The 20,964-nt window shown below is 45.6% G+C and overlaps 1 protein-coding gene across 1 annotated transcript in view; it reads right to left on the bottom strand.

Moving 5' to 3' along the window:
• NFIA (nuclear factor I A) overlaps positions 1–20,964 on the bottom strand; it is a gene marked incomplete at its 5' end in the record, with an annotated part of 233,391 nt that overhangs the window by 86,580 nt on the left and 125,847 nt on the right. The window contains one exon of the mRNA XM_021405038.1: positions 886–960. Within this exon, the coding sequence (XP_021260713.1) occupies positions 886–960 (75 nt within the window). The remainder of the gene's footprint in view (positions 1–885; positions 961–20,964) is intronic.

Genomic DNA, 20,964 nt, shown 5'->3' with positions numbered 1-20,964 from the left:
ACAATGCTTTGTTGACAATCTCTTGCATGGCTGCAGAGAAGATCCCCAGAGGACTGGTACCTACAGCCCTGCTTCAGCAGCGGTCTCTCTGCAAGAGGTTGTCCACGTTCTCTCCTTGGACTATCTGGATTATGTCATAGCAAAATACGATCAATGCGCCTTTGATCAATGGAACAAGGTGGTGACAGGTACTCTTAATTCACTGTTGTTAGTGAGTATTGACAAGCCTGTAATGATCATGCTGCAGTGTGTCATTCATGCTGGGGGCATTAGCATTCTTTAAAGGTCAAAAAACAAATCCTTCTGCAAGATAGAATTCCATACAGTTAAGGGAAAATGCAGGTCTTGGGAACTTAAAGAATTATGCCCCCGAGCAACTGAAATCCCAGATCTTCAGATGGTAGTTGTTGGCATTACTTACAAGTTCATCAGTTTCCAGGTGTACAGTACACATGGAATGGATGAACAGAATGTGGAGAAATGGCATGAAAAATTCCTGGCTGAAGCACACAAATGATCAGGTTTGGTGAACACAGAGTTTTGGATCCTGTAGGAGATCCACCAGCAAGCTGACCTGTGCACGCATCTCTCTGCACTCTCACACAGAGGCCGCCCATTTTCAGCTGAGTACCAGATAAGCTTACCAACTTGCATATGCAACTTTGCAGCACTTTCTTTTTTTTCATATGCTTCTTAATCTATACACTTTTATTTTCCCACATTAAAAGATGTAGCACATAAACAGTGTCCCCCAGAGAGAAGCAGGGAGAAGAGACTCTCAATTTTTGACACTGTTTCTGAATTGGGGAAGGGGCATAATAAAGAACCAGAGAAGAAAACTGGGATTGCAGAAACCACACAAAACAGCCACCAGATGATACTTACTTTGTGAGACTCTTACTAGCTCGGTCACACTGAAAACACCTGATGTGACAAAACTGTCCTGGAAGCCCAAATGTCCTACAAAACAAACAGAGTGAGAGAACTGCGATTAGCTTTAAGCATTTAATGACAGTATTCTCAAATACTTTGCTTGCATTTACACTTAAAATGTGACATCTAATTTCCCACTTAGCAGTAATTATTGTTTATGTAGGTGGGTAACTAGTCATACAGCTACGTAGGCTGCTTTGTGGTTTCTATCTAGAGGTTAGGAAAGCTAACATGACACATCAGCAGGGAGATTTTTACATGTTAAAGCATCTCAACAGGAAATCTGAAACAAAAGAGGACTATTTTAATAAACGGTTACCTCGGATGACCCCTAATGACTTCACAATAGAAATGAAAATACTGTACCTAGGAAACAGACAGGACAGCTAAGTTCCATAATCGTTTTAAACATTATTCTCTAAAGAAACATCTGATCAGGATTATCTACCCATTCATTCAAAGAAAACAAGATTTAAAGATGTACTCTTCATTTTCTAAGGTTACACTGGGGAGATCTTAAAAAAAAATTAAACGAACGCCCTTACCACCAAGCAAATCTAACATTTAAAACAAGCTTTCATAAAAAAAAAAAAAAAAAAAAAAAACCAACAAGTCTCTTTATAGGAAAAGCATTAAGCTGGAACTCGGGGTTGTCTTTAGGAACTGGGGTGCACACGTCCACGCTTGCCCCCCCTGTGCACAGAATGCCTCTACGCTCGGTATCAAAATGTTATTACACTTTGCATAACACTATTTTCCTTCTTCTCTGAAAACATGTCTACCACCAAATGTTCATTTAATTTTCACGGCTATGATCAATGACAAAAGGAGCAGCTTCCAGGCTGCTGCCCAGGGTAGGCGTGCGAGTGGGCTGCAGCGGTTCACGCGGGGCGTCGCTGGACCTCGATGAGAGGCTGCGGCGAGGCCAGGCTGACCTCCTGCTTTTGAAATCAGGGTCAAAGGAGAAATCGCAGGATAAAGAGATTATTAAAAGGACTGTAAAGTCCTGCTTGCCCGCGGGATAAGTGGCGTACCTTTTAAGGATGTCCTACTTAGAGTCACTGATTCCACAACAAGCACACATATATTATTGAATGTTTTGCAGGGGCACCATCTGCTCCACTGTTAATTGTTTGTCAGATGCACCAGGATTTCCCTACGTTCACTACATCGCACTGTGCAGCAATACCTGCCCACCTCCTCAAACCGAGCAGAGCCGTAGGACTAATGCAAGTTTGCTTTTTGCCTTTCTTTTGGGGTTGTTTCCAAAGAAACACGTCTCATTGCCATTTCCTCTTGCAGAACGTGAAGCACGAGGAAGGCACCTTGTGTGTGGGACTGCAGAGGGTGATGGGTTGGGGTCAGGGAAAGGCTCGGGGAGGCCCTGGGGGAGGTCAGTGGCTCTCCCAGCCCCCAGTAAATCTGCACCCTGGCAGACAGACCCTGCCCCACTTCCGAGAGGCTCCTCGGTGCCAGATGAACGCAGTTGCTTAAGCTAGCAGACTTGAGACAAGTTTCTGCATCAGGCACGTTTTTATACTTCAGCAATAACGATGAGTTCTCAGACTGTGTATATGTATATCTCTGGGCATCCTTGTGTATGTGTATATACATATGTATTATGTACACAAACATATAAATATACACAAATCTGTCATGCTCCAGCTGTAGATAAATGTACTATAAAATATTGAAATTGATGCTGAAATTCAACACAAACAAATTCCTCAATCTGCAAACAAGGTTTTTATTTACAGCAAGAGAATAAATTTTTCTCTTCTTGAAATGAGAAAGCGTTCCTACAAGCTTTTATTTTTCCTTATTTTCCACTTAGAAAGAGCTCTCAGATAATTGTAAATGCCTTTGCCTCATCTGCTTTGTATTTTACCGCAATAAAGGTGATGACTACATCATTCTGCTTTTTAGAGACGGTTGCTGGCCGTACACAATGTTTGCTCATTGACAATTTCCCGAGTATTTTTAATATGAAGACCTACTTTTCATATGCTGCAGCAGACCTGCCTATTGAATTAAATGATCTGTGAATTAAAAATAATTCTCTTAGGTCTTCACTGAAACCACTCATGTGCCTAAAATTAAGCATATGCTTAAGTGCCTTGCTGGATGGGGGCCAGGACGCTTACTACTCCGCAGAGCCCTTCGCAGGGAAGCCAGTCTATGCTGTGTAACTTCTCACACTGTGCTCATCATGATGGTATCTGAGCAACTTCCAGAAGTGCATTCAGCAGTGCTACGAACATCTGTCACGTGTTGTTTTTTTCGTGGTGCACCATATTGGCGCTGCTCCGGTGTCCACTTCCACCTGCATCTCTCAGGCAGGTTCCTAGCACACGACGAGTGAAGGTGGGATTTAAACAGGTAAAAATAAATCCCAGCTACGCTGAGACCGTTGGCTTATTTATATAAGGGAAAGCCTAGAGCCCGTTGTAATCATGCAGTAAAAACTGTAGCACGGCTATCCCCGCTACCTGAATTTAGCAAGCCCAGGCAAAACCAGGCTTGAAAATGCAGCAGAATGGCTTTCAATACACTCTACCTCTCAGGGTCCCCCTGTGTATGAGAAAAATTGATTAAGTTAGCTTGGACCTGCTAACTCCTATTATTCATAACATTTTATTTTGCTGAGTATACCAAAAATGTCTGCTGATTTCTGTAGGAGCATTTCTTATGTGCGTTCACGTAATAGTAATCATTAAACAACAGCAGCTAACTAGAGTGGTTAGATTTTCATCCTTCAGTGCTGAAAATAAACATTTCACAAATGAAAGGTGGGTTTCACAATTCTGCCACTTGTTGTTTACTTATAAACATTAGGAAATCAGGGACTCGTTTTGCCAATCATTTATAATACCTCGATACCCACAGATGCGATGCCCTTGGCTAAGAGTTGTGTCTTGAACTCATTCTGATGGATGGCTGGTCTCTGAATTTGCAGTTCAGTAGAACTCCATGAAAGTTTAGAGACTTGCCTGTCTGGTTCAGATTGCAAAATCCAGGCCTAAGACTGCAGGTTTTGCTGAGCAGAGATAACAGTGCAAGAAGAGAACGAGCGAATTGTGATAAAGAAGCTAGACAAGTCAAAGAAGAATGGCTGGGTGCTAGCAGGATTGACAAAATATGGAAAGGAAACATTTTGCACCCATTAACAAAGGTCAAAATGCAAAACCATACCAATTTGCTTGTGCCACTTCACTCTGAGTGAGGAAAAAAATAGGTAAAGACAAGCAATTACATATGCAGATGTGAGCATTAAAGAGCTCCTTTACTGAAAAGATGATTAAACATCTTGAGAGCTTGCAAGATTTACTTTTCACACAGCACTTTGCTGAAAGATGTGCACGGTGATACTTTTGCTAAATATCCCAAAGATAGGACATGGAAATTGCTGTATGTGATCTGGTTATCTCTAGTTTTGTGCGACGGTCACGTTTTGGTAGGAGAGCAGGTGTTCAAAATGAGGATGAGAGAATTTTTACTCACATTATAACAAACTACCGGAGCCCATTCACTGAAATTCTGGGTATAAATTAAGACACCTGGGTAGCCGAGGCAGCCCTGACTCAGCAAAGCAGCTCCGGCATGCGCTTCATTTTATTCCCGTGTTTGACTAAAGCACACGCTTATCCGGGCTGACAAAGAAAGATGGGCTGACAAAGCTAGCCGGGTACTTTAGGATATTGTTGAATCTTTGCTTTCAACCCAAGTCCAGTCCCTCAGGAGTTACGTCATTACACAAGACCTCACTTTGGCTCCTGAGGATGGTTTTTTCTTTTCCCCAAGAAGAAGTCGGGGAAAAAAGCCCCGTCTCATAAGACCAAGCTGAATCAAGCAGATCGGGATACCGACTAATAAACACACAGCACTACCCGAGAACACTTTTGATATAGCATGCAAATACGATGCAATACAATGGTAACAAGTGAAACATGAAAACCATCTTTACACATCTTGATGACTGCTTTAATTGGGAAGAAAATTCATAATGCGATTTACATATTCTCTTAGATCCCAGTAAAAGAGCCAGAAGAAAAGGCTTGAATTGCTGGAGCCTTAATTCTGATCTCAAAGAAATTTTAAACAAGTCTTTCTACACTGATCAAATGAAGTTTCACCTAATTTTCTCCTAATTTACACTGGCAGAGGAGACATCAGGATTAGGACTTGTTGTCTAATGCTATTTGTTTTGAATTATTAAGCAAACATTCCTATTTCAATGAGTAAACGTGTACAAAGGCAACTAACCTTCCTCCTAAAATCTAGTTTACAGGGAGAGTATTGTCTGCCTTCCCAATTAATGCTGCAAAAAGGAGTCTCAGACGTTGATCTACCAATCAAGAGCTTGTGTTGTAGCTTGAGAAAATCATGACTGATGCAATTACTTTTATGTAGAAGGTCTGAATATGGTCTACAGGTTAAAGTTCACGGGGTTATTGTTACTTAATTGAATATCAGAAGATGTTTTCAAGGTGCTCAAGGTATTATTGTTATTTAATCAGCAGGTCTTCTTGTGTAATCCAACAATACTATTTTCATTACAAAATAGTTAGATTGCACCGTAAATATGCAAGGTATTTGCTAAAGAGAGATACAGCTGGTTTCCAGAAACCCGAAATTAAAGAATAATGGGGAAGAGTTAAGCCTTTGAAAATGAAAAAGTCCAAATCCCGTTACTCCTCTTCCTCTGCAGTCCAAGGAAAAATGCACTAAGCTTTGGAGAACGGCTTTTTGGGAAACCAATTCATTGTCCGTAGTTTGAAATTACATGGCAAGTCCCCCAAACTAGCAGCAAAACAATTTCTAAAGCCTTTTTATGTTTGGCACCTCACGATACGTAGCCATCTTCAAAACTTAAAATAGTAATAATCAATTAGGGTCTCAAGCCTATTATCTTAACCAAATGCCTGATTAAAAGAAAAGCCCTCTCTGCTCAAAGTGCAACTCGATTCCTTTTGGTTTTATCCTCTATCTAGATAATCCCATGTTTCACAAACAATGTGGAGCAATAGTATTGATTAGAAAATTAATGTCTGTATCACACAGCACACGCAGGCCTTGAGAGAGGGGACGTTATCAGAGGGAACCCGGATCACCCCGAGGACTCCCAAAAGATCAGCTCTTCCACAGCTGCACTGGTGAGGAGCCTGTGAGTGACACAGAGAGTCCTAATCTGCATTCCGCAGCAGAAAGCAGAAGACGGAATATATCTACGTCAGTCAAGGCCTTCATAACATTAATACTCTGCTTAATTGGGAGGGGAGTTTATTAAGCATGGGCTGACCGGGGCACGGCAGCCGCAGGGTCTGCACTCCCTTCGAGAAGCACAGCCCTGGGCATGATGAGGTGTTCTTGAGCACACACAGGGAGCAAGATGCACTCACTTTGGGATATGTCCATGTGCACACACAGGGAGCACACAGGGACACTTCTGGATGCACCCACCTCCCCACTCCCTGCAGAGCAGGCATGCGGGGCTGGGGGCACCCCAGCAGCGAGCAGCCGTTGCCCAAGTGCTAGTGCAGCTTGCTTTGTATTTGAAACGCTGTGGGGATTGAAGCCTGCAGGGCTCTGTCCAAGCTCACACCCCTCTGGCTCAGACGGAAGGCACCATGAAGTGGTACCCTTGGTAGGAAAGGTAGCTGTGACGAAATCTGCATTTCCTTACAGACCCCATATACAGATCTCCAGAGCCAGCACACTAGCCTCATTTAAATTGCTTTGTACCAAATGCATTCCTCAAATTTGTACAGGATAAACCTTTAGTGGTAGATTATACCACATTTTTAATTCATAGACTTTTTATAGAAGAGTTAAGCACGACATAATACATTAATTGTGGGACCGAAACCTCTTTTTTCCCCCGACAAACACTCCCACTTGCATTTCAGCTTGTTACTTCTGATTTAATTTTAATGCCACAGCAACAGCTCATCTTGGACAAATGACACATTTTCCTAGGAAATAACTGGCCCTCGCGGAACGCCGGCTCTGCTCTCTCTGGCTCACCTACCTGGTGCTGGAGGAGGATTTAAGAAGCACCAGAACTTTCTTTGTGGCCATGGCAGAATGGATTAGACCGTCCAGGGCATGTCGTGTCAGTACAATAGAGGAACACTTTTAAGACTTTAAAGTCATGTAATACAATTCTAGGCTGGATCTTTCTTGTTAAAAAAAGTAGAATGGGAGTGATTGAAAGAGAAAAGGGCCAATATTTGACAACAGAAATCAGCATAACCTCCTAACAGCGGCAGTCATGGATGACTGCCCTTTGACCCGGGGAGATTATGTGGGATTTCAATGACAACAGCTGGAAGTGAGCATGTGAGAATAGAGAACACAGATCTGAGGCCTCCTACAAAAGACTGCACAATCCCTGCCCAGATCAGAGTGTTGATTAGAAATTGTTTCCTGGTCCTGGCTTAATAGAGTGTGATAATGAAAGTTTTGTTAACCCTTCACAGTATGCAAAACCACTGCTAAATTATTTGCCTTTTTTTTTTTAAAAAAAAAAAAGATAAATGGTCTGTATATAGCAGACAGGAAAACTCAGAGCTGCTGCTGGCTTCCTCTGCCTGGTGCTGCTGCTCAGCCCTGCTCGGTGTGCATGCTGTGCTCTGGGTGATGCCTGCACCGGGTCCACCCGCACACGACGACGAGTGTTATGGATGAGAAGGGGAACCCACGTGGAACGTCTCACTGCGCACAGCCTTTCACGCTCACGGCATTTTGGAATCCTTAATAACAGCAACACCTCATTATTATTTCAGTATGTGTCATCTGGGCTGCAAATTAATACAGGCGGACCTGAGCAAATGTGGTGCCAGCCTGGCTGTGTCACCAGCACCACCTGCAAGGGTCCACAGCAGCCTCAGCTCTTAGGAGACACAGCTCATTTTATATCTAAGTACAGAGATACTGGAATTAATGGCAACTTATTACTCTTAATGAACCGATCACAGATTGGAATCAATCATGTCAGGCTTTGCCCAAGCAGAGGACACAAGGATAGCTCCTTTCCCTGGGAGATAATGGTCTTGAAACACTGAAAGCCCTTCAAGTTCATGTTTAAGGACCTTGCACAATGGAAGTCTGTCCAAGATCGATGATATGCGGTGTGGTTTTCATTTCTGATGACTCCTAACATCGCAGGCTACTTTTCGAAACTCATCTGGGTGAGAAATCAGTTAAACGCAATTTTTTGATATAACGATAAAAACTAAGAATCTCCATCTCCACCATATACTCAATTCAATAAATAAATTAACTGCATTAATACCGATAGGGGCCTATAGTTTGAAAAACAACAGATGTCTTAAATTAGCATATTTCTGTTTCAGGTCTTCAATCCAAAAAGCAAATACTAAAGAAAAGATGAAAAATCATTACAAATGGTCACGCTCATTTGGCAGCTTGTAAAATAACGTGCTCCTCAAAAGCCTTCCGAAGTAAGAAAGATGAGCTCTAACTGGGATGATCATTATGGAATATTTATGGCATCCAACAACAAAAAGAGTTATTAAAAGGAAAGAACTGCCTCCTTAAAAATAATAATATGGAGTTATTTATTTTCATATTTTCACATCAGCCCCCTTTCCAAGAGCAATGGCTGCACGTGCTCTGTCACCTGTCCTCACTCCTCTTGCTCCCACCCAAGTATCAGCTGCAGTTTTCCCACCCAGGTTCTGTCCGTGGCTTTGCAGGGAGCAGCTCACAGAAGTGAGGGTTTGGAGGAGACAACGCTGCGAGCACATGCCCGAAGCACAGCCCGCAGCTCTTCACACCGAGGGATGAGTGCCATGTCATGGATGGCACGTAAGTGCAGGGTTTGCTTGCTTTTGTGCTAGTTCAAATGAGAGTTAGTTCTACAGCATTAATATCGTAGCTACTACTGTTGATGTTGAGTGTAAAACATCAGTGTGACAATAAATGGAAAGATATCTAAAAACTGGTGTGGAATACTTAGGCATTCGGACTAATCATGGACTGAAATAAGCACATTTGTTTCAAATCCTGTTTATAGCACCGCAGCCCTTCCCTCCCTTAAATCTTCCCCTTAACCATAGTGATGTTTATTGAATACCTGTCATTTCTCCAGCAGCATGTGCCAGCAGCAGCTCACCAGTGCCAGGCTGCATGAAAACCCTTCTGTCTCCTATTCTCCAAGGGGCTCCCTTAGATCAACCACTCACCATACCCAATACACTGAAACCCATAAATTTGCAGATACAGCAGTCAAAATTCTTAACAGGAAAGTGCACCCATTTTGCCCAGTGTAGCATACTGAAATATCACATGGTGAGAAGCATTTCTCACCATGTGTAAACTGTCAATTTGATTTGAAATTAAAATTTTTGATTAACATGAGCATTTCTGAGCCTCCCGCTGGCAGCAGCCCTATTGCTGAAAAGTGACATGATTTGTGACACACATGCTGTACAGAAGCCCCATGCCAGCAATTGTTAAACCCATTTTCATTCTGCTTTAATACGGTATGACACTCGGGAAAATAATTTTAATATTTAGGAGAAAGAGGGTAAAGGCTTAAGGAGCAGAGTCCTTGATGGGTGGAAAGCGAGATTAGGGCAGCACAACAAGCAGCATGGAGGTCTCCATGTCTCACAAGGCACGTCTCCTTTCAGCAACAGGACCATCTGCAGGAGGCTAAGAAAGGTCCGCAGGAAAGCACAAAGCCCTCTTTTAAATCCAGTTGATATTTCAAGCACAGCATGAGGTGCTCTCCACCTATGAATGCTGAGATGCTTCTGCACGGGGAAACGCTTTGACTTCAGTGATTAAAGCCTCGGACGGGAGGTAGGCTTGTCTGGTTTCCACAGGGCCTGTTCTTTTTCCATGTTTACCATTTCCCCCGGCAAGTACCAGCAGTCCCTAACATCGACATGGCGACTCACTCATGGAAGAGGAAAGTTTTGTGACTATAACAACTTTCAAGACCAGGAATCTCCCTCTTCATCGGGGCAGTGGGAAGATTTCTGCTAAGCAGTACCAAGAGAACACAAGAACTGGGGCACTTCTGTGGCAAAAGCTTTTACGGCAGCAATAGACTCATGCAGAAGACAAAAGTTCAGTGGGGATTTTCATGAACGTAAGCCTTTGTCACTGTTGCAAGCTGCTGACTCAACTGTGTCACCTGCCTGTTTCTCAGAGTGGATCTTTTTTTTCCAGTAACATCGTGTTCTGGGGAAGTTTATCATGAAACAAGTCTCACGAACAGTCATTCTGAGCAGCAGAACAGCTTTGATAAGTGTCGACACGCATCTGACTTTTCTGCTAGCTCCTAACACTGTTCATCACATTAAACACTCAGCTCTGCTGGACTCTGCTCCTAGTAAACACACAACCATTCCTAATTGCCACAGTACAGAGAGGAAAAAAATGTAGGATTTCAAAAATAATATTAGATGGTGAAATGAAATACCAGCGTGATTCAGATGCAATGGAAGTATTCAGTCCTGAGCAGAAAGCCGTGGGCTCGTTTATGTTAATAACAACGCCTCAGAATTCAATCTGCATGAAAGATGTGGTCCTCAATAAAGCCGTGATATATAGTGATTGTAAGTATGTAGATTCTTTTAAATAAGCCTTAAGTTTAAATAAGCGTTCTGTATAAACACCTAGTTTTAATTAGTATACTGCCAAGAAATTATACAACTCGACTCAGTGATGCTGTAATTATTTGGGGATCCATACAGCCCTCCCTCGGTGGTGGCAGCTAGCTGTGTCCTCCACATGCTCCGCAGACGTGCACAGCTCAGAGCTGAGCCCAGGGAGCCCGATCTCCTGCGGACACAGAATGGGAGGTCTATAAAAAGTGGTGCAATTTTTTAATTTTGACAGCACATGGAAGAATTCTCCAGGAGGAGGCAGTGGGGCCGGGGCTGGTGAGGGCAGCAGCTCTCCTGTGCTGTGCCAGGTGATGGGACACAAATCTGGCTCTGCATTCAGTGCTTCCTCGCTTTCTCCCTTCCTGGCACCCCTCTGTCTTCACACCAACACTCTTAGAAAAGACCGCGGCCGGTCACTGCAATAATAGAAGCTGTAGAAATATCTGCTGAAGATTAGATAGCATGAAAGCAACTCGAAAATAAGGGCTCCTGGGCATGGATGTAAGTCATGGGATCAGCCAGCTCCGCCTTTCCGCATGGGCTTTCCTCTCCCTCAGAACTGCTTCTTGCACCTTATCTGCTGACAACACCAGTGAGCAAACTTTCATTCACAATAAAATCTATGCAAATGGTACTGCTCTATTTACTTATTGTTCTTTCCCTTGTGCCGCTCAGAGTTTTCTCTGCGGAAGGCTCCTCTGCTCCTCACACAGCACAACAACCTCCTGACTTGCAGAACTTTCAGTCCCAGGAAGGCTGACCTCCACCAGGCTGCGTGCTCGTTGTCCTTGTGGCCCAGGGGGAGCTGAATTTCCAGTAGCCACAGTGTGACAACACACGTAGCTCACAAAGTTGTAAGCAAAAAATAAAGGATTTAAAAAGGAGATCCCCAAATCCTATCCCAAATAGAGTCAATCTCAAATAGAGTCAAGGCCTAGGCAGCCAAGGAGCCTGTACAGCCCTAGAAGCAACACAAGTCCTCCAATGGGGGATCCAGGCTCTCCTGTCTAGATCTAGATTCATTCTGTCTGAACTACACAAGGCCTCTGCCTCCTCTGGTATTGAGGAAGCCTCACAAACTCATCAGCTGTCTCCTCCAGGAGGGATGGACTCGGGCTTGGGCAGGTGAGTACGCTTACAGAAACCGCAGTGTGTTAGGGGGTCCCCCAGGCAAGGCCCAAAGCAGCAGGGTTAGTCCAGTGAGAAGACACTGGTGGACGTGCGATCCCTGCACAGCCGAGACTCTCCTTCTGTTTTATTCTGAGTTTGTGTTTTGTAGGGCAGGATGCCCTGTCTACATTCCTTTACAGATGGAGAATGGACATTTATTAACAAGTACATGGGCGGACAGCCCAAAACTCTAGACTCCTGGCATGGAGCTGTACAACAGAGAGGGCCAGTGACCCCCATTTGTGTTTACTGTACTTCTACAGACACATGTTGGTGTGATAGGGGCATTCACTTTCTCAGGTTCAGGCCAAGGTCAGGCCAGAACATGGACCAAATTTATTTTCTCTGTCTCTCTGTGTAAACTGCTCAGGCTGTAGCCAAAGAGGGCCCCTGAGTTCATTCACTTGAGTACGTTTTGAGGGATTTGAGGCTGACACAGTAAACAGAAGGGGTGGAGAAGGACCTTCTCCCTCCATACCTAGCTTCATGTGCTGATCCTACACGTGCCAGACAGGGTGGTTCCAGGGGAGGTGCCTCCAGGGGTGACACGGCAGAGGTGGGACACGTTGCCTCTGAGACCCTCTGACTCCTCCTCAGCAGTCAGTCTCGTGTGGCGTGGTGTGATGTGCAGGAATGCACAAACGTGGCAGTGGGATGGAGTCCCTATGTTAGACATCCTATCAGTATGGATTTTGGACAATCTGAAGACAGCGCAGGGGCTAGAACTTCAGATTTGGACCACGCTTACCAGCCTGGATCACCTTCCCTGGATCAGCCACCAGGTGTGTCCTAACGGTACTCTGCCAGCAAATGCCACACCACAACTGGCTGCACATGAAAGGCAGACCTTTGCTGGTTAGCAGCAGTTGAGCAGGCAGAAAGAATGAAAATGGAAAAGGAATTTCGCTCAGAGGGACCTTCACATTAAACTAAAGCAACTCAGGTAAAAAGGAAAGCCATCCATTATGGTTTATAATGCATAAACATCCATTTCTTCTCCATTCCTTTGCTTGCGTTACTGAAATACAGAAATAAAGGCAAAAGTAATGATGGATGGATTCCGGAAGACTCAAAGTTCAATTCAGGATGGATGCGATCCCAACATTTCAGATTCTTATCTCATCGTAATTGGAATAGCTGAACCTCTCTTGTCTGCAAAATTAGGCGAGACATCCTGTGAGAATGGGCTCTTTTTCACAGCAGTTTAGTCCCCAGACACACAAAAGAATGAAAACAAGAAATAGAACAGAACATTTTTACTTTTGAATAATGGCTGCATACGGGCCGTTTAGAACAAGGCTTCACTGGAAGAGTTGAGGAGGAAGTTCCTCCTGCCAGTATGCCCATCCCTAGACGCATTCTTTCACAGAGCACATAAACACTTCTCTAAGAAGATAATTTATCTCAGTAACTCCCATTCTGCAGAAGTCAGGGAAAAACAGAGAAGAAAGTACAAGTGGGTTCTACTTATACTGTCCACCCTTCTACTCTGAAGAAATCATTCAACACCACCACGTGCCTCGCTGCACCCTGCTTTGCACTTGCAGCCTCAGTCCTTCTCTGCCTGCTCCAGGCTTGTCAGGGTGAGTGGGTGAGCAGTGGGGGCTTCCTCTAGCAGCAGAGTCTCAGATCCAGAGAAATTACGGCATGAACCTGAAACATCTCTCTTTAAACTGCCCCGAGGTTCAACACAGAAAGAGAGGAACTCCCAGAAGACTGAGCATCTCTGCTGATTATAGAGGGAGAGTCCGGATTTTAGGTTCACAGCTACTGCCTCATTTTAATGCCTCATGTGAGGTGGGGTGGAATCCAAGCCCCAGAAGTTCATATACTATGTTAGCACAGACCTAAAAAAAATTGCTTTCCTCCTTGTATCTTGTCATAGGCAATGCCTCCTGACATGCCATGCTTCCATATCCTTACATTTATATCTCACTGCTGTTTTGTTTATAATTCAGAAAACTGTGAAATACAAGTATTGCTGAGTTATCCTTGTGTTCCTGTCCTTCATCTGGTTCATTTGCAGGAGGGAATAATGATCTGTCACCAAGGTAAATTCATTACCCAGCAGATAATGCCACAGTGTTTCTGCTGCCCATTTCACAGTAAGACATTCTTTTTCAATGATGTTGCATCTCTGTTCTCGTGGGAACAGTTTACGGCTGACATAGCAATAGTAGTAATAACAACTTACATTTATATTGTACACAGGATGATCTTTACTTCTGTCTCCTTCTAACAGTGGAGGCTCCCAGTCCTACTGCAAATGCATCATTCACGGCCTTGACAGGCACAAATCTAGACTCGCTAATACAGGGCTGCCTCATTCCTCAGCCCTTTGCTCAGATTGTCATTTCCTTTCCAGACCCTTTTATTCTGTGCTTTGGAATTGTTTTAAATTGAGTTGTGGACCGCTACCACACCGCTGCTGTAAGTCTGTAAATCTGTGGGGTTTCCCTCCCGCCTCTGACCCCCAGCCGCTGCAGTCCATCACGCTGCTGCCCGTTCTCTCCGGCTTCTTACCTCTTCCCTTCCTCCCGTGGCTCAAACTACGCCATGGTCTGCTGTACAGTGAAATTGGCTCCCCTCTGCACGGCGTGGGGGACAGGGCTAGCTCTCTGCATTCTGCTATTGGAAATTTCCTAAAAGCACATTCCCTGTTTTTTTTAAGGACTTTGAGGTAGAACATGTGGGAAAATTGCAGGTGGTCCACACTGCAAAGCTGGTCAGGTGGGGACACCCCCCCCCCACTCCAGCAGGCTCTCAGATGGGCATGCAGCTGTCAAAGAGCCTTCTGTTACAGAAGGAGAAAACTAACAGGGACAGAGGACTGGGTTCTTTGTGAGAGTGCTGCAAGGTACATAAGAAGCGTTCCTCTGTTAAGATCTTAAGAGAAGGAATGCCAGCAAAGGGTTTGGCCCACGGAAAGGTGGTGCTGACATCCTTGTGCCTGGTCGAGCGCCGGCAAGGAGCTACCCGGCTCACCCAGCCGGACATTGCACTGCTGGCGTCCCTTTGTCACTGTGCAGAGCACTGGGGACAGGGCAGGGCTGGCTGAGCTCCCGACCCCCTCAGCCAGGGGTCAGGGCCCGGCCTCCTGCTCTGCTAAGCTCAGAGACAGAGAGGAAGAATATTCAGGTCTCCTCTGGCAGCCCTGCCTTCTCCTTGTGCCTTCAGAGCGAGGTGCCGGCTGCGTGTGGCAGCGTGCCTTGCAGAGGATCCCCTTGCTTCAAGTACAAGTGAGGGAGGATGGGAGGTAATGATGAGAGACACTCTAAAATGATTACATTAATTGAGTCTTATGAAAATGGAAAACAATGGCAGCGTGCAAAACAAAAAACACTATAACCACGTACATCTCCTGTTTACTAAAAGTGCTTCACTGACTACAGATTTACTCTGGGGCACAGCAGGAAACTTTTCTCCTTTAAATTTAATCAGCATGTTGGGTTTTGTGCTTTTTTTTTTCCTTTCAGAGAAAAACACCAGCAATCAGATCTGCGCTTCCCATCCACTCCTCAGCGCAGTGCCTGGAGGTGATAGTGTGAACTCGCTCAAGAATGTGAAGGCATTTTATAAATCATTTGCTTTCAGCAGGAGGGGGAGAAAGGGAGAAGGGATGGGATAGTTTACAGCACACACTTCAGCGTTTTCTTCAGTTGCAACAGTGGTTAACAAAAAAAATGAAACAAACGACATGAAACGCACGTAGCGAGCAGCACCTCCAATCAACCAGCACCTTTCTACCGCTCCATAACCCAAACTGTCCCAACTCAGAATAAAGTTGTCCAGCTGAAGCACTGGCGGAGGGGAAAAGGAGCCGAGCTGAGCAGTGCAAAGTGCTGTAAACAACTCGCAGTGCTCGCTGTGCACGAGATAATGGCAGCAACAGGAGCGTGGCTCGGAGCATGGCTCCGAGTGGGGCTCCTCGCCTCACCTCCCTCTGCCGCGTGCTATGCTGCTCCCGGGAAAGCATGTGTGCTCCACAGCAAATAAAAGCCTCCTCCTTGCTTTCCAAGGAACGGATCTGGTATTTTTCCATTCCGCTCACACCACAGCCAGGCTTCAGAGAGGATTTTACTCTCTGTCTAAACTTTCTCTCTGCTTCCTATCTAGCAACAATTGCAGCTAAATAGTAGGATCTGCAATTAAAGAAATTGTGTCTGAGATGAGGCTCCTCCTGGGAGCTTGGCCTCACAGCAGAGCCTGTCTATGACAGTAACTACCATACTACTTACGGCTTCACTTTCTGCTCCTCACTTGGACATCACTGCTCGTATTGATGACTTATGGTTAAGGAAGTGAAGGCTACTTGGAAACCACCTGATGAAGCCATGAATCTGCAGTACATGCATAAAGATTGCTTCGAGTGTGCAAACTGCATATAAGTACAAAGGTTGGAATCCTTTAAAAGGAAAATCACATTGTACCTATAAAAACAGGTATGATTCACCCAGGCACTGCATCACGCACCGAAACCAGAGGAAAGTGTGAAATAACCACATACGTTCTCACAGTGAATGCATGTATTTGGAAAGGACTAGAGTCAGCAGAATACCTCCTGCTGGGGTCAGGCAGTCAGAACAAAAGAACACGGGACTCGAGCGAGAAAGCATGACCGCTCCTGCACTACGCTGTTGGCCACGGCCACAGGAACCAGCCTCAGGTTTAGGTGCGATGGTCCCTGCTGTAAGTGAGGGAAGCGTGGAGGTAGGCAGAGATGAGGGGTGTCCTAAGGGCCAGGTTGGCTGGTGGAGCTGTGTGGAGCTGAGCCCCACAAGGTGCCGGCCTCGAAACACCACGTTCAGCCCTTCCACAGCTTTCCCAGGGAAAGAGCCAGCACTGCACTAGCTCCTCTGCAGAGCACAGCCCCAAACACACGTTTTTTACATCCAGTGGTCTAACCACAGAGGGCAATGTTTTGGCCAAGGAGTACTTGTGATGGTGGGGCGGCCGCAGGCAGTCAGAGCAGATTCTGCTGCTGGGATGCTGAGTGTAGAGCTCCCATTCACTGCCAGAGCCGGGTGGCACTGCTGCACAGAGATGCTACCTAAATAGATGTCAAGTAATGAACGCTTCTGGTAAGCGACTGATTTCAGAGCGTGCTTTTATCCACAGGCCCTGTATTTATAGTTCAAGCCTTTTCAATTAATACGCACACCCTGTAAGAATTAAACTACTAATTATCACATTTTACCGTGGTTCACAGAACTTTCATCAGATCTAGTAAATGAAATCACGAGTTCAGCGGAAGAAGCTTTACTGCGCCAAATTATGTCAAGGGTATATCATGTTGATAATAAAAGATCACTTGGTTGGAAGCCTAACCTAGAAGGTTGGGGAGGCGTAAAAAGTTCACATTTTGGATCATGCTGCTCTGGTGTGGGCGTTTTGTGTTTTTTTTTCTTGGTTATTGTGGAAGGCAATTTTCCTGCAAGTAAAATTTTCCCTTTGTCTTACATTACAGGCATTAGGAAATTCTTACACCGAAAGACAAATAGGTAGGTTCGGGGTTTTGTTTTGATAGTCACGCCTTGGCATTGCATATTCTGTCTCTTCCCACTAATAAACTTCCTTCTCCACTGGAGAGAAAATTAATATGAGGCCCGCACCACAAATAAACTCCTTTCCCTAAGAGCCCAGCCTCTTAGTGGGCAGGCGTGGTATTCAGAGGCATCCTCCATCCAGCCTGTGGTCCGCTCAGGCGGTAGCAATTACTGCCCCAACCCAACTCGCAGCTGTTAATTAAGCAGCAAGCCTCTCCAGAAGACCTTTGAAAAAACGGGCTGCAGTGAAAACTGGGAGAACCGCAGCCAGCCCCAAGGCACCGCGCAGAGCTGGCACCGAAGGCAGGGGATCAACTGGGGCACAGAAAGCCTTGGCCCTACAGAGCTGGGAAGGGGAACGCTCCTCGCCAAGGCACGGCAGCTTCCCAGGGGGAGCTCCTGGCCAGCCCACATCCATGCTGCCCTCAGCATGGCCCTTGCTGTTATCTTGTGGATAAATATACGCGGAGAGGAATGGAATGGAGCAACAGAGTATAAATATATTTTGAAATGACTTAGAATAATTGTGGCTGTATTTATGCACCTTATCCACTGGAAAGGTTCACTGCCTTTTTCCTGTACACACATATGTTGAAATAAAAATACATACCCCAGCCACATTTTTATTCCTCCTTTCTTTTGCAGCATTCTGCCACTCTGAGCGTAATGAACGTTTCATGTCTTTCAAGCACTGCTTTGTCATGCTATAAGCATTCATTTCATGCTTTGAATATTTCCTGTCATACTCGCCTTGGAAGATTTTTTTGTGGGAATGCTTTGCTTGTGAAGGTTAATGGCTAGCAGCAGTGAAAACTGAAGTCCTCTGTCAATCCTTCGGTCTCAGACACTGCAGGTCACTGATGAGAAACTCTCCCCTTGGCCCAGTGAGGCTGCAGAGCTGACCCCGGCTGACTACCGCCTATCTTGCCGACTGACAGCCAACACCCTTCGCTGTTGCCATCACAGAGTCCCCTCAAGAGAGTGCCAGCTCCTGATAAGCAGGCTGAATCCTGAGCCCAGCTGAGCACCTGCTAAATCCTGGAAATGGTGAAGTAGCGCCTGACAATCTGGATCACAAAACCATTTGACTTTGAGCGTGAATCTCAATGAAAATATGGAAATATAGAGAAAAACGGTGTTTTCTTTCATAGTTATTCAGATGCTTGTCCTGAAAAGTCATGAAACTAGCTGGAAAATAGAGTTGAATACTGCAAAGTTTCAGCCCTAGACTATTATTATATTGTACTTTGAGCTCTCATTGGAGTCTATCTGTAATGAAATAGGATGAAAAAAATGCAAAACTAAATTACATGTAAGATAATTTTATAACCAGGCATATCCGCTCTTGTTTCCTTGGGAAATGCCAGCGCTCAGAGCTGCCCACGTGCAGCATCTCTCCAGGGTGAGGACATAAAGGTGGGACCTAACCAGACCTTCCTCCTTCGAGCTGGAGGAATCATAGAATGGCTTAGGTTGGAAGGGACCTTAAAGATCATCGAGCTCCCACCAGCTCAGCTGCCCAGGTCCCCATCCATCCTGGCCTTGAGCGCCTCCAGGGATGGGGCACCCACACTTCTCTGGGCAGCAGTGCCACGGTCTCACTGCCCTCAGAGTAAAGAATTTCTTCCTAACATCTAACCTAGATCTCCCCTCTTTCAGTTTAAAGCCATTCCCCCTTGTCCTATCCTATCTGCCAAGCTGTCCCCCTGCAGCAGGCAGGACAGACTGACCCCAGCACAGCCCTGCTGCTCGGCCACAGCCTCGGGCCCAGACAACGCGCTGCTCCCGGCTCACCACCCATCTCCGAGGGTGCAAATCCGCTCAGAATTTGGTCCCGGCATTTCGCAAAGGTGCAAACAAGCTGACATCACCAGGAGCTTTCAGTTCATCGCCAGCTACGAGATTCCATATTGAAAATGCTAAGGGCTTTTTTTTTAAGCTTTTTCTGAAGCAAAGTTAATTTTAGATTAGTCCCTCAGGCTGTGATAACTCTCCAGTGTTGCTCTGTAAACAAGAGAGGAGAGTCTTCCCGCATTTATAAGACTCTGATGCAAATGATTCTATGAACGAGAGCACTAATAAAAGCTGCCGTTACTGTACTACCCTGTGTGCAACTCCCACTAACAGAAAACTTTCTCGGCACGGCTCAGTTAGGTGCTGCAAATGAGGTGTTTCAGGAATGCCAGGCACTCCAGATGATAGTACCAGACCCAGCACCGCGTGCTCAAAGAATGGCTCCGGGTCCTGCCCCCTCCAGGTGGGAAGCTAGGGCCCAGCCAAGGGCAGCCAGCCCCACAAAAAAGCCAAGGTTTGCAGCGCTGCCATGGTGAGGGTAAAGCCGGTGGGCAGCGAGCCCTGCAGCAGCTGAAGGAGAAGGGGAGTGCCGAGGCTGAGCTGGGCTGCGGGATGGGAGGTGAGGCCTGGCCTGGGGACAGGGCCTCAGCCAGTGACAGATCTGGCTGTAGGAGGAACTGGACCTACCATTTAAGCTATAATGTAGATGAGTGGTTGGGGTAACCACAAAGCATAGCTGTGTTCTCTGCGCAGGGCAGCCTGAGAGGACGATTTGAATGGCAGCTTTGCATCTGAGAGCTCCCAACCCACGGCCTCTGTGGCTGCTGGCTGCAGCTCTCCCGCTGTGTGAAGCAAGAGCACCAGATTTTGAGACCAGAAGAGAGCCCATAGGAAGGGGCCGGACTTTGCAGCCCAGCAGTAAGGGCAGAGGCAGTTCCCCAAGTTGCTGCTCCGTTTTCCAGGCTGCACACAGTCCCCTGCTGCCCGGCAGGGAGGAGCTGCTTTTTGCAAACTGCTCTTTGCACATTCCCTCTGCTGCCTCTGCCTTCTCCTTCTGCTAGAGGAGCAGCGTTTCTTCCTTTATTCTTTTAGGCATGAGAAAGTAAGCATATACCTAAAACCTTTAGGTAAGGTTTTATACCCAAGTCCAGCCCTAATTCAGTGAAGAATTCACAGATGATATTTACAAGTCCGGTGTAATTACTGCAGGGTTGAAAAACGAGTTCTGTGAGTTACGGTACATCATTGTTTTTCTTGTTTTCCTTTTCTTTTTTTTTTTTTTTTTTTAATGTTACAAAGAACAATGTGCCTTTCATTTCCTGCAGCGCTGTTAAGGTACTTGTAGCTCAAAGCAGCAAGAATACATTAAAACTAAAAAGCATTTGGTTTGAGCATTAAACATTTTTATTTTTCAGATAAATGCCTCTCCCTCTACAGAAATTGTTTGAGCCATGAATTTGGCACACGTTCGTAATCAGCTGTAATAATGAATGCTGTCTCGCTCACTTGAAACGGGAGAATTTACCAACTTCTTTAAAAAGAACTCGCTAATCTACGACTAAAGTGGTGTGCTCCCGACTCTGAGTTACCGAGTCGCAGTAACGCACGCTCGAGAAACATCACTTGTCTGCAGCGGATGACGCAGCGTTCCTCTGCTGCACGCAGCATTCATTCTGCAGTGCCACCACCCCGCACTGAGCGCCGGGTGGCTGCCACCAGGTACAGCAGTGACACGGCCCCGTGCTCGCCTGTGCCCTTCCCCAGCGCCAAGCCCCTGCGGAAGCAGAGCAGGATCTGACTTGTCGTACTACAGTCACAAACATCCCCGCTTTGCAGACAGAGACTGGAAAGTTTCCCCACAAAAGTTTAAAATAATCCTG

Source organism: Numida meleagris, chromosome 7 (genome assembly GCF_002078875.1).
Source record: "Numida meleagris isolate 19003 breed g44 Domestic line chromosome 7, NumMel1.0, whole genome shotgun sequence".
NCBI lineage: Eukaryota > Metazoa > Chordata > Aves > Galliformes > Numididae > Numida > Numida meleagris.
Note: the sequence above shows the minus strand (reverse complement) of the source record. Positions and strands in the feature narration are given on the sequence as shown.